Source organism: Calliopsis andreniformis, chromosome 5 (assembly GCF_051401765.1).
Source record: "Calliopsis andreniformis isolate RMS-2024a chromosome 5, iyCalAndr_principal, whole genome shotgun sequence".
NCBI classification, from domain to species: Eukaryota; Metazoa; Arthropoda; class Insecta; order Hymenoptera; family Andrenidae; genus Calliopsis; species Calliopsis andreniformis.
The window spans coordinates 16,862,848-16,875,609 of record NC_135066.1 but is presented as its reverse complement, the minus strand read 5'-3'; the positions used below and the strand labels follow the sequence as shown (position 1 = coordinate 16,875,609).

At 34.6% G+C, this 12,762-nt stretch overlaps 5 protein-coding genes across 5 annotated transcripts; 1 reads left to right on the top strand and 4 right to left on the bottom strand.

The window, feature by feature from the left end:
• Nucleotides 1–325: 325 nt before the first annotated feature.
• Pug (pug C-1-tetrahydrofolate synthase, cytoplasmic) lies at nucleotides 326–6,646 on the top strand. Its single transcript, XM_076379088.1, has 12 exons — nucleotides 326–451; nucleotides 1,294–1,629; nucleotides 2,107–2,199; nucleotides 2,297–2,438; nucleotides 2,526–2,637; nucleotides 3,924–4,489; nucleotides 4,570–4,873; nucleotides 4,941–5,158; nucleotides 5,237–5,700; nucleotides 5,779–6,031; nucleotides 6,105–6,290; nucleotides 6,363–6,646. The coding sequence occupies exons 1-12, from the start codon at nucleotides 402–404 to the stop codon at nucleotides 6,450–6,452; spliced, it is 2,814 nt and encodes a 937-aa protein (XP_076235203.1). The 5' UTR covers nucleotides 326–401; the 3' UTR covers nucleotides 6,453–6,646.
• Nucleotides 6,517–7,840, bottom strand: LOC143179752 (putative methyltransferase-like protein 15 homolog). The gene has a single exon (XM_076379089.1). The coding sequence runs from the start codon at nucleotides 7,838–7,840 to the stop codon at nucleotides 6,683–6,685; it is 1,158 nt and encodes a 385-aa protein (XP_076235204.1). The 3' UTR covers nucleotides 6,517–6,682.
• LOC143179753 (ubiquinol-cytochrome c reductase complex assembly factor 2-like) lies at nucleotides 7,818–8,410 on the bottom strand. The gene is made up of 2 exons (XM_076379090.1): nucleotides 8,321–8,410; nucleotides 7,818–8,124 (listed from the first exon to the last, which is right to left on the bottom strand). The coding sequence occupies exons 1-2, from the start codon at nucleotides 8,389–8,391 to the stop codon at nucleotides 7,818–7,820; spliced, it is 378 nt and encodes a 125-aa protein (XP_076235205.1). The 5' UTR covers nucleotides 8,392–8,410.
• Nucleotides 8,411–10,287: 1,877 nt separating this feature from the next.
• LOC143179990 (uncharacterized) lies at nucleotides 10,288–11,177 on the bottom strand. The gene is made up of 3 exons (XM_076379478.1): nucleotides 11,052–11,177; nucleotides 10,616–10,957; nucleotides 10,288–10,502 (listed from the first exon to the last, which is right to left on the bottom strand). The coding sequence occupies exons 1-3, from the start codon at nucleotides 11,067–11,069 to the stop codon at nucleotides 10,464–10,466; spliced, it is 399 nt and encodes a 132-aa protein (XP_076235593.1). The 5' UTR covers nucleotides 11,070–11,177; the 3' UTR covers nucleotides 10,288–10,463.
• A 200-nt stretch (nucleotides 11,178–11,377) lies between these two features.
• Nucleotides 11,378–12,297, bottom strand: LOC143179989 (26S proteasome non-ATPase regulatory subunit 9). Its single transcript, XM_076379477.1, is given in 4 exon segments — nucleotides 11,378–11,605; nucleotides 11,678–11,856; nucleotides 11,935–12,034; nucleotides 12,178–12,297. Coding segments are annotated over 4 exon segments (615 nt in total). The 5' UTR covers nucleotides 12,286–12,297.
• Nucleotides 12,298–12,762: the final 465 nt, after the last annotated feature.

Here is a 12,762-nt window from a genome sequence, read left to right as displayed (position 1 = left end):
GATACAATCGTCCTCATATCCTCATGTACAAATACAGCTTCACACAAAATTCGTCAAAAAGCTAAACTCACGAAACAGTTCAACTTTGCATAATACTTTCTTAGATTAACAGTGGTACTCGATCGAGCGAAATGATCGAGAGAACGTTTCAGTGTGTGAATAACTCGCGTTATCTCGATGAATATACACATGTCAGAAATCGAGCCGCTTGTAAACCGGTCACCTACACCGACACGGTTCACTCAGCTACCGTGAGTCTCGTCAGTTAATTGCCATCCAACACGCATCGAAACGTCTTTCAGTTTGCATCACGATAGTAGTCCTTCATAGAAGACCAAAAGACCGTCTGTTAGCAGGAAATCAGTGATTTTCTTTGTGATTGCAGATTTTTCCAAAGAGTCATGTCAACAGACGTGCGAGGCGTTATACTAAGCGGCACCGATCTAGCAAAGTGAGTTAAATTATTTTTAATTATTTTCTATCGGCATAATAAGGCCAAAATAATTTACCCAATTTCTATTTCGCTTTTCAATATAAATTTTTACGGTAATATTATTATGAAATTAAATTTTGGATTAATTTCTATATTGATTTTCTCACTGAGATCTATACGATGCATTTTTGAAACTGCGCATTCTTCTGTATTTGAAAATTCAAAGTTGTCCTTCGATTATCTAAGGAAATAATCGATAGTTGCACTTGGCAAACCTGCGAGGCGCAGAGAAATACATTTATTTATCGTTGTGCAAGGTTATAGGAAATCGAACACCTTTTCTTTGGAGGTTATGCTTGCTTCCAGCGTTAGATTATGTAATCATAAAAAAATGATTTGCTGGAATCTGTATGTATGGGTGTACATTTGCAATCTTGATAGGTGAAGTACTTCGCGTCCATTAAATCGATTAATTATATATCGCATGTGGTTGAAAATAAGGATATTTGTGTACCTGTAAAAACCCGCGAATTTTAAATATCTGAAAAGACAACTGATAGAATGTATGAGTTATTTTTTATAAGTTTAATGGCTTCGTGCGTTTATTCGCTGCTAAACTGTTTGATAATTTTTTTTATTATAAACATTCTTCGCGTAATAATGAAATTGTAGACTTAATTGCTTACTTAAAAATTTGATTGAGTTATAATATCAAAAAATAATAAATAAAAGTTTTATTTGTACTTTTTCCCTTAAAAATAATTTTAAAAGAACTTGAATTTAATTAACGATAAATTAAACTATACCTATTGAGGAAGCAGACGCACGATCTGATGTTTCGATTTGTTTCGATTTCTTAGGGAAATTCGGCAAAATCTAGCAAAAGATGTACAAGCTTTGAAAGAGAAATTGCCGAACTATGTGCCACGTTTGGCAATCGTTCAAGTAGGAGGCAGAGAGGACTCAAATGTTTATATACGAATGAAAATAAAAGCAGCAGATGACATTGGAATTACAGCAGAACACATCAAACTTCCAAATACCACAACAGAAATCGAATTAATTAACAAAGTAAACAAATTAAACAATGATCCAAACGTTCATGGAATCATCGTACAAATGCCTCTTGATACAGTTAATAAAATCGATTCTCATCTGATTACTGATACAGTTTCGCCTCAAAAAGATGTAGATGGGTAAGCTTTATATTATTCTTTTCTTCATATTTTTTCTAATTATAACATTACGCTTACGAAAAAATTCTATATACAAAAAAATGCAATATTGATCATTTATTTCAAAATTCAGTAATTATTTTGAGAGATGTATTTTACATGAATTATTTACACATTCATACATTTTATTATTGATGACACATACGATATGAATATGAACAAATATAAAAGAAAACGTCAATATCTTGACCTTTGACGCAACACATCCCCGATTACGCGATAAAAATATAGTTGTCTTATATTTTTTCCATTGAAATCCATGTGCGGTCGATAACAGTAATTTATTGCATATGCATCATCTAAAAAGTTCACCATGCTTTCGTAAGCGTAATGATATTTAGAAAGCTTAAACAACAAGCTGTGTACTTACTGAAAAATGCAATTTTCAAAAATATTAAGTATAAACATTAAAAAAGAAGATATTTTCCAATTTTCTAGATTGAACACTATTAATGAAGGAAAAGTCGCCATCGGCGATATGTCAAGCTTCGTACCATGCACCCCACATGGATGCATCGAACTAATAAAAAGGTACCTTGAACACTCCCACTCCTTTCGAAAAATATAAATTTTAATTTTCGATCATTTATAAGTAACAGTCAATAATTTACACATTAATGTCCATCAGGAGTGGTGTTCCCATTGCTGGTGCTCAAGCCGTAGTTTTAGGCAGAAGCAAAATCGTCGGCACACCTATCGCTGAATTATTGAAGTGGAACAACGCAACAGTGACAGTGTGCCATTCGAAAACGAAGAATTTACCGCAAGTTGTAAGTTCAAAAGCGTACTCTGACGTATGCTCAACGGTTTAATTAATCGTAACTTCATTCTATATTGAATTCTCAATTCGATTATAGGTTTCACAAGCTGACATCTTAGTGGTTGCTATTGGCCAGCCCCAGATGGTCAAGGGAAGCTGGATTAAGCCTGGTGCAGTCGTAATCGATTGCGGAATCAATTCTATTCCAGGTAGGTACAATTTCGTAATTCACGTTTAATATCATGTTAACTTCAGATTTTGAAATACCTAATAGAATGAATATAGAAAATATTCAATATTCGATATTCAATAACACTGTCCAACAAATTTTCACTTTTTTTCGATTTTGTAAACGTGAATAAACATTTCTTATAGATTTCGACGTGCTGATTACGAATCTGCAAACCGTTTTTTTCCAGAACGTACAGCTTTTGAAAAAATCAATTTTGAAAAAAATGACAAATTTTCAACTTTGGGATTTTTCTGTGCTTTTGCCGTAGTAGTTACTTAGTTGCTCTTTGCACGAAATGATTCTGTGGACTCTCCCGAATAAAATAATATAAATATTTATTAGATTATAAACATCGAAATAGGTTTAAATAACAATTAAAGTGAAAAGGACACTCAAAACGCACCCATTTTTGCTGATATTTTTCACTTTATTTCAAAAAGTAAGGGTCTAGGAGAAAATTTGACTATAACACGCAATAGAGCAAACCTTTCCACTAAGGAAAGCATCAAGCGAATGTTCAAAATTATTTTTGTTTTCAATATAGAAATAAAATAGTTTGGCGAAACGCGCGGCGGCGACAGTGGTACTCAATGACGTCAATGCGTATAGGGTCCGCGGAACGGCAGGCGATAGGCGAGGCGTCCACCAGCGCGCGCCGCCGTCATTGAGTACCACTGTCGCCGCCGCGCGTTTCGCCAAACTATTTTATTTCTATATTGAAAACAAAAATAATTTTGAACATTCGCTTGATGCTTTCCTTAGTGGAAAGGTTTGCTCTACCGCGTGGTATAGTCAAATTTTCTCCTAGACCCTTACTTTTTGAAATAAAGTGAAAAATATCAGCAAAAATGGGTGCGTTTTGAGTGTCCTTTTCACTTTAATTGTTATTTAAACCTATTTCGATGTTTATAATCTAATAAATATTTATATTACTTTATTCGGGAGAGTCCACAGAATCATTTCGTGCAAAGAGCAACTAAGTAACTACTACGGCAAAAGCACAGAAAAATCCCAAAGTTGAAAATTTGTCATTTTTTTCAAAATTGATTTTTTCAAAAACTGTACGTTCTGGAAAAAAACGGTTTGCAGATTCGTAATCAGCACGTCGAAATCTATAAGAAATGTTTATTCACGTTTACAAAATCAGACCCCTGTTGAACAGTGTAATTGAAGCACTACTCAAAACGGAATATATCACATTTACAATATGAATATTTATATAATACATTAATAGTGATAATATAATATAAAAAACTATTCCAGATCCTACCAAAAAGTCTGGACAACGCTTAGTTGGAGACGTAGATTACGATGAAGCTGCGAAGGTGGCTTCTTACATCACCCCAGTCCCAGGTGGTGTCGGTCCAATGACCGTAGCTATGTTAATGAAGAACACAGTGATATCTGCGCAAAAGACTGCTGAGAAACTGTTGAATGCTAATTGGAATCTAAGCGTTCTAAAAATCAATCCTCAAAAGCCCGTGCCTAACGATATAACGATCTCGAGGAGTCAAGAGGCAAAACCAATCACACTTTTGGCGGAAGAAGTCGGCCTTCTTCCAAACGAGATCAGTCCATATGGAAGCAGAAAGGCGAAAGTCAGTTTAAGTGTTCTAAAAAGACTAGATCATCAACCAAATGGAAAACTCGTACTAGTCGCTGGTATTACGCCAACACCTTTCGGGGAAGGCAAAAGCACTACGTCGCTTGGTTTGGTGCAAGCTTTAACTGCACACAGGGGAAAGAATTCGTTCGTTAACCTGAGACAACCCAGTCAAGGACCTACCTTTGGTGTCAAAGGAGGTGCTGCAGGTGGAGGATACTCACAGGTAATAAATGAACTTAATTGCACTTGAAGGACTAGAAACACACGTAAGTAAATAATTAATAATTTTTATATTGCTTCCAGGTGATTCCCATGGAAGAGTTTAATCTCCATCTAACCGGTGATATCCACGCAGTGACAGCAGCCAATAATCTGTTAGCAGCGCAAGTCGATGCTCGATACTTCCACGAAAGTACTCAGACCGACAAAGCTTTGTACGACCGACTTGTACCGACGATTAAAGGGCAGCGGAAGTTTTCGAAGATACAGTTAAAACGTTTACAGAAACTTGGTATCACCAAAACCGATCCAGACAGCTTGACGGAGGAAGAAAGGAGAAGATTCGCCAGACTAGATATCGACCCAGAAAATATTACATGGACTCGAGGTATTATAGGAATCTATATAGCCATCTATGAAACAAGACTTTTTTCTAACAAAAATATTTGCTCCAGTGATTGACACCAACGACCGATTTTTGCGAAAAATTACTATTGGTCAAAGCCCAACCGAGAAAGGTATGACGCGTGAGACGTCCTTCCGTATTTCTGTCGCTTCTGAAATAATGGCTGTGCTCGCACTTGCTACTAATGTGGATGACATGAAAGAAAGACTGGGCAACATAGTGGTAGCTTTCAGTAAAACTGGAGAACCTTTGACGGCAGATGATTTTGTTAGTATATTTACGACATAAATAGTGAAATGAATGTGTGATTCAAGTATTTATATATTATGTCATTTGTATGCTTAGGGAATGACCGGAGCGATGGCAATTTTACTGAAAGATGCTATTGAACCAACGCTGATGCAGTCTTTAGAAGGAACACCAGTGATGGTTCACACTGGACCGTTTGCAAATATCGCTCACGGTTGTTCGTCAATTATAGCAGATGCTATTGCTTTAAAATTAGTCGGATCAGAAGGTTACGTAGTAACAGAAGCTGGATTTGGATCCGACATCGGTATGGAAAAATTCTTCAACATAAAATGTCGAGCATCTGGACATATTCCAAGCGCTGTTGTGCTAGTTGCAACTGTTAGAGCGCTGAAGATGCATGGTGGTGGACCTACTGTGGTCACAGGTGCTCCCTTAAAGAAAGAATATCTCGAAGAAAACCTTGAATTAGTTAACAAAGGTCTTCCGAATCTTCAAAAACATATCAGTAATGGACTTAAATTCGGCGTGCCAGTTATTGTTGCTATAAACGTACACGCGTAAGTTTTACTTTACATATATTTTCTCATGGATATCACTATACAAGAAGAATTAATTATATAAAAAAAATATTTCAGTACCGACACTAAAGCGGAATTAGAATTAGTAAAACAGGCAGCAATTGAAAGTGGTGCAACAAATGCAGTTATATGTACCCACTGGGCAGAGGGTGGCGCAGGTGCCACGGAACTCGCGGATGCAGTTATAGCTACAACTGAGAAACCTAGTAATTTCAAAGTATTGTACGATATTAATGCCAGTATCGAAGAGAAAATTAATATTATCGCTAAAGAAATGTATGGAGCTGGACAAGTTGTTCTTGCAGATAAGGTAAACATCTCAAGTTTTACATTAAGTATACAGTGTATTAAATAATATATAAATATAATAATTATTTATATAGGTACAAAAGAAAATTGAAATGTACAATAAACTGGGGTATGATAAATTATCACTTTGTATGGCAAAAACACCGAATTCTTTAACTGGCGATCCATCAGTTAAAGGAGCACCTACAAATTTCACTCTTGATATTACTGATATATTTGTATCTGTTGGAGCACGTTTCGTAGTGCCTATGGTGGGAGAGGTAAATATATAGAGAGTAATTATTAATGCCATAGATATATGTAGCATATAACTATGATGATTATTTTTGCAGATAATGATGATGCCAGGTCTTTCTACAAGACCGAGCATCTATGATATGGACTGGAACAGTCAAACAGATGAAATAGAAGGCCTATTTTAAAAGTACTTCTGATATTTTCCGATATTTTCTACAATTACTAATAGTATGTAATAATGATTTTACTATAGTTTTATGCGATTAAGCTATTTTATTTTTAACATATGTTACACAATATTTACATTAGAATACATTACACGAGATTTCTCTAAAGACAATAAACGCTATTTTGTATTAAAAAAGATTGTAAGAAAACATCTAATTTCTTTTTAATTTTAAAAGTGATATAAATCTCAAGTCATTTTACTAATGGCGCGTAATTTTGCAGAACGAGACCTTGGATTTCTGTTTACTTCCTCAGGTGTAGGAGTTATTACATGTTTATGTATCATTTTCCATGGTGTTTGCATAGACTTCTGCATTTCATTCATTTCGTAACATCTACCGCGATCAGCATATTTTAATGCCTCTTTATTAGCGACATGATCTATTATGTTTCCCGAAATATGTCTCTTAATTATTGTGTCCTCTAGAGAGTGAAAAGATAATGTTATTAAACGTCCATTAGTTTTTAAATACGTTCCAGCAAGAATAATGCCATAGTTAATCTCATTTAATTCATTATTTACAAAAATTCTAAGCGCCTGAAATGTTTTTGTAGCACAATGAGCAGATCTATCAAGTTCATCATGCCTTACTTCATGAACTACAGTTTCAATAAGTCGCGCTAATTCTTTTGTAGTTTGTAATGTTCTGAAACTGTATCGAGCCTCAATAATAGCACGTGCGATTTTTTTAGCGTACTTTTCTTCACCATATACTCTTAGTATATGAGTTAAATCGATTTCTGTAATCCTTTCTAAAACATCTGCAGCTGTGGGCTCCTGAGGGCATCTGAATCCATCCATTCTCATATCCAAAGGTCCATTCTTTGATACAGAAAATCCTCTTTCAGCAACATCATATTGCATTGATGAACATCCAAAGTCAAATAAAAATCCGTCTATGCTATTTTTCTTCACTTTGTGTTCACAAAGCAATTGTGGCAATTCAGAGAATCTTCCTAATAAAGGTATTACTTGTCCAGGATATTTTTCTGACAAGTTCTGTGCAAATTCATGTGCAACTGGATCTCTATCTAATGCAAATATTTTTACATCGGGTGAAGACTCTAAGATTTTGGTGGAATGTCCACCAGCACCAAACGTCATATCTACAAAAGTCTTCCCTGGCAAAGGTTCTAAGTACTGTAATACTTCTTTGGCCATAACTGGTACATGTGGTACATTTTCAGCATTTGTATTTGTCATTTGACTATAGTTTCTAATGTAGCTGAATTTTATGTAACTCTGACTTTGCAATAGGTGATATATGTTTCTACTACAATGTGTAATATTATGGTACTGCTTTACATAAATACTATAGACACTATGTGTTAACTTTGGAAGCATTGTAATATCTTGCAATTCTTGACAATGTACGTGAAAAAATATTTTTCTCTCCCTCGTTTAGATACTGCAACAGTTCTGGTGAAAGAGCCAAGTTACATTGCTCTGCTGTTAATCCACTAGCACTGCTTGTGTAGATGCGCTGATATATTTGCCCATGATAATTGGAAGTGATCCTCTTTAAGCTCATATAATAACGGTCACATACCTCACGGTTTAACTGATTGTCTGATTCACCTTTTGTGAATGCAATTTTAATCTGATCACGGATATGCTGACCTAAATCTCTAAAATAGATATGAAACCTCGTTAAATTGTATACAACGCAACAAATAAAATAGTTTTCAACAAATACTTTTAACCTTAACGTATACGTTTTCATAAACACTAAAGAACACGTGAGTCTAACTTGAATTTTATTTGGAACACAAATGCAATCAAAATATCACAAAAATTGTAACTTGTTTTGCTATATACAATTACCTGCCAGCTTTTGCTTTATCCAGCGGCCAAGATTCCAATAACTTCATATAATTTTTGTAAGTACCAGCCATGATGGCATCTACCGATGGAAGCTGACATATTGTAATTTTGAGCATTAATTCAGTTAAACCATGATTGGAAAATTTCACAGAAAACACAATCAAGTACATGAGAATAAACCGCATACGCCACCTAAGAGGAGACTCTGAAACTACGACTCTCAAAATGATCAATGGACAGGGTCAGTAGAAGGGCCAGTAGAAGGGCCAGTAGAAGGGCCAGTAGAAGGGCCAGTAGAAGGGCCAGTAGAAGGGCCAGTAGAAGGGCCAGTAGAAGGGCCAGTAGAAGGGCCAGTAGAAGGGCCAGTAGAAGGGCCAGTAGAAGGGCCAGTAGAAGGGCCAGTAGAAAGGAGACCCCCAGTGAGATCCCTCAGAATCCCAGAAGGATCCGCATCCACTGGAAGACTCGTGGCGAGTGAAACACTTGGGGTCCCCCAGGGGTACTTATACCCCCTCGAGGAGGATGGGGAACCAATGAAATAAATTCTCCGATGGTTGGAATTTCCAAATTTATCGAACAAAGAATAATTTGTGAAAAATTGATATTTTCCGTAAAATAATCATCGCAGTAACAATTTCTACTACACATATTGTTAATAACAATCGGACGCGTTAACCCTTGCAAATTAATAATATTTATATTTGTTAACTAACGAAATATAAAGATATTTGCAGGAGTATTGCGAGATTAATCGCACAAAGAATAATTTGCGAATGTAAAATTCATAAAGTATATATCACAACAAGAATTTCTGGTACACATATTGTTACCAACACTTGTTATTATATTATTATATACATATTTCACACATTAATAAAAACAAATACCGTGATAATACTTAAGAGAACAATCAAATTCTTACCTTTGCGATAAGCTCTACATTCCGGCATGATTCCATTCAAAATGGACAGCGTGAACATCCAAAATCCAAACAGGACTTTAAATGTGAATAATCCTCGGAGCAAGACTATGGTAAAGTGCGCAATAACTATGCGCAACAGCAGAATCAGCACAAGAAATTCTCAAAGCGGCAAAAACTATGGTCTTCAACAGCGTCAACTCTATACAATTAAATATAAAGATTTACTTAATTTCTGTCTTGTCGCAGTACTGAATGCGTAATTACAAGCCTGTTAACATATAAATTCTATGCAAAACTATAGTCAATGATAAAAATTTCGAGCAATTACCGTACGATTGACTTGACAATATATCAGAATTTCCCTCCTCTTCCATCGCACAAAAAAACAGAACTTTCATACCAAAACCGAAAAATGGAAACTATGGGTATTAAAATTAAACTGAATAACAAAGAATAAAACGTTTATTCTGTGGAAAATCAAATGAAATCGAAGGGGCGATGTAACGCGTGAACAATCGCGAACAAACCGTTAGAAGCGCAATCATGCATGCGCAGAAGTATAATCACGTGACTAATATGGTCAAAATATCTGCGAGTATTTGTATAATTGCACAATGGGAAATACAAATTTTTCAAATAAGTATTTACCATTATAACTTTTGAATTGAAGGGAATTTCTCTATTAAATGTCTGACAGGATGTGCAAATTAAAGACACATATCTTTGTGAGTACTCAGGAACCACTAAAAAGCGTGTTCAGAAACGGTATAACGTCGCGCACAATTTGAATAAAAAGATGTGTCTACCGTAAATATGGCGGCAAAATTTAATTTCATTTCCAGGAAACTTTTTTAGATACAGTTCATATTACGAAAATATATTAATAAAATATTTATTTAAATATTAATAATATACTTTTATTTAATTTATTACGAAACTTATAATAAATTGTGTATTGTTTTATTCTTCTAATTTGCTAATGCTACATCTGGTCTTTTACTTGTTTCACAGTATTGTAAAAAATATGTACAGATCAATAAATGAGAGATGAGAAATAAAAAATATTGTATACTTGCAGATCATTTTTATTAATATTTTCTACAAGCGCATGTTTTAGATATTAATGCAGAATATAGCGAAACTAATACACAAGCGGATTTTTCTACAAACGATCCACTCCACTAAACCGTTAAACCGAAACGGAATTTAGAGAAAATCCAGTCACTTGTTCTCGAAATTTGCATCTTTACGTCTGTTTCTCTGTAACATTAAAATATAAGAAATAATGTAAATAAAGAATAACTACATCAGAATAAATTAACGTTATTAATGAAAGACACATTTGGTAAGACTTAACTGTTATTAATACTTACGTAATTGGAAAGACGTTGTCTATTTTTTGATAGTTGTTCCTCGTTTGTATTCTTTGCCTCACTTACAAAATATGATACATTATTTTGAGCTTGCAAATTTGTGTTATTATGTTGGACATCTTCTGAATATAAAACAGTATTGTCTGGGCCAGAAGAGGCTGTAGTTACTGTATTTGCAGAAATGTCTATAGCTTTATCAGTTCTCCATACTTCAAGCAATGTTTCAGAGTTATAAAATGGTTGTACAGCATAAACGAACGACCATGGACGTTGGTCAGAATATTCATGTGTATTAGCTTGACTCAATGCTTGATATACAGAAACAGTTAAAAGTAGTATTACCTGTATTAAACAAAGTTTTATTAGAAAGAAAATAATGTATATTAAACAAAGTTTTATTAGAAACAAAGTAATGTACATAAAAGTTAGAACTTACAGTCTGTGGGAGATACATTTTGCTACCACAATCGAATACTGGTTACTGTCTCATGGAGATACTTCGATTTTATAGCAGCTCAGCCATTTTAAATACTCAGGCTTGAACTTGTATTAACAGATTATGTATATTAAATTTCAAGGCTTGAATACATCTCAGGATTATACTAGTAAGAATGCTTAGAGCTCACAAGGACAAAAGTAATGAAAAAAACTATGTGTAAGAGTAATTAAAAAAGTGTAAATATAATTTATAAATATGGATTTATTTATTAACGTACACGTAAAAATAATTCAAAATTATAAACAAATATTTTTTTAAGGGTTTTATTTTCCAATTGTATCCACAGGTATCGTGTTACACCCTAGAAGACTGTTACCAGCCCAAGGGTATGGAATTGAAGTCAAGGCTATAGTATTAGATCCATGTTTAATCTTCACATTGACTGGCATATGTTTGCTATTCTGTACCACAGTACCGATATCCTTCAGTGATTTAAAATTCTGATAATCAATAGAACCAAATTCCAATATAAGGTCTTCAACTTGAATGGCCTATAAAAATAGATAGTCTTCAAATCATTTACAAAGCTTTTGAAGTTGCAATATTGTACAGTTTAATCTTACAACTAACTCTATTGGAGATCCTGGAGTTCACCCTTAGGAAAGCTCCAAATGTACATTGTTTTGAATACCATTTGATGTGGCTACAGAAGAACCTTCTGTTTTGTCTTTTGTCAGAGCATGTATTTTGTGTAAACCCTCTTCTATTTTATTCATCAATGCCTTATGATCGTTTCCAAGACCTAATCGCTTAACAACGTACTGATAAGTTTAAAACACGACAAATTTCGCGCGAAAAAATTATACAAAACTAGACGCACATCTTATTTTATGCCTTATATGCCTGACTTGGTAAACATCGATATCACTTCGCGGATATCCTTCGGAATCAATCAATGGATCCTCCATACCAACCCGATTCTGTAAATTGATACAAATGCTCAATCATATGATTGAAAATTTGACATATCATGCTGTTCGCAAACTTCAGGTCATGTTTGTTTATATCGATATGGTTAAATAGATATTCAATGCGAATCTAAGTTCCTTTTCGATATACATACAGACTTTAGGACATCAGTTAAGGCTTTAATCTCCGATTCGACCTTGTCTTTCTCTTTCATAAGCTCAAGCACGTAATCCTTCGCTTCCTGCAACTCCATGTCGACCATCTTTTATTGACAATAACATATACGTAAAAGATAGAATTCCTATATATCACTGATGCTACATCAAAAATCTAAGTATCAGTGACTCTGCTAAGGTGGCGCACATGGTTGATTCTCAAACATGGTGCGATACAAGCAGTCACAGTTATACAGGGTGTATAAAAAAATGTGGGACATTTTTGGAAGTCAGATCTCAGAGATAAAGAACAATGAAGAAAGTTCATGTGCACATATGTCCGAAAACACTTAGCTTTTTAATTACACGTTGTTTTATATTACGTACGGTGTGATACTTTTTTTTTAAAATCGATGACTCTGTGCCATTCATTTATGGGACTGAAATATCTTTAGTTTCTGGACCTAATAAAACTTTAAAGAGGATAGCACGTCACGCAGGTAAGAAACGGGCCAGCATGTTACGCAATATAAAATAGCGTATAATTAAAAAACTGTTGTTTTTCAGATATATGTGCGTATGAA

Bases quoted from the DNA above. Each gene is read 5' to 3' on its own strand.
- LOC143179990 (XM_076379478.1), bottom strand. The intron at 10,503-10,615 runs GTAAGTATTAAT...TTAATGTTACAG, and splicing joins GACAACGTCTTTCCAATTAC to AGAAACAGACGTAAAGATGC.
- LOC143179752 (XM_076379089.1), bottom strand. From the start codon at position 7,840: ATGCTTCCAAAGTTAACACATAGTGTCTATAGTATTTATGTAAAGCAG.
- Pug (XM_076379088.1), top strand. From the start codon at position 402: ATGTCAACAGACGTGCGAGGCGTTATACTAAGCGGCACCGATCTAGCA. The intron at 5,159-5,236 runs GTTAGTATATTT...TTGTATGCTTAG, and splicing joins CTTTGACGGCAGATGATTTT to GGAATGACCGGAGCGATGGC. The intron at 6,291-6,362 runs GTAAATATATAG...TTATTTTTGCAG, and splicing joins TAGTGCCTATGGTGGGAGAG to ATAATGATGATGCCAGGTCT.
- LOC143179753 (XM_076379090.1), bottom strand. From the start codon at position 8,391: ATGGCTGGTACTTACAAAAATTATATGAAGTTATTGGAATCTTGGCCG. The intron at 8,125-8,320 runs GTAATTGTATAT...TATCTATTTTAG, and splicing joins GATAAAGCAAAAGCTGGCAG to AGATTTAGGTCAGCATATCC.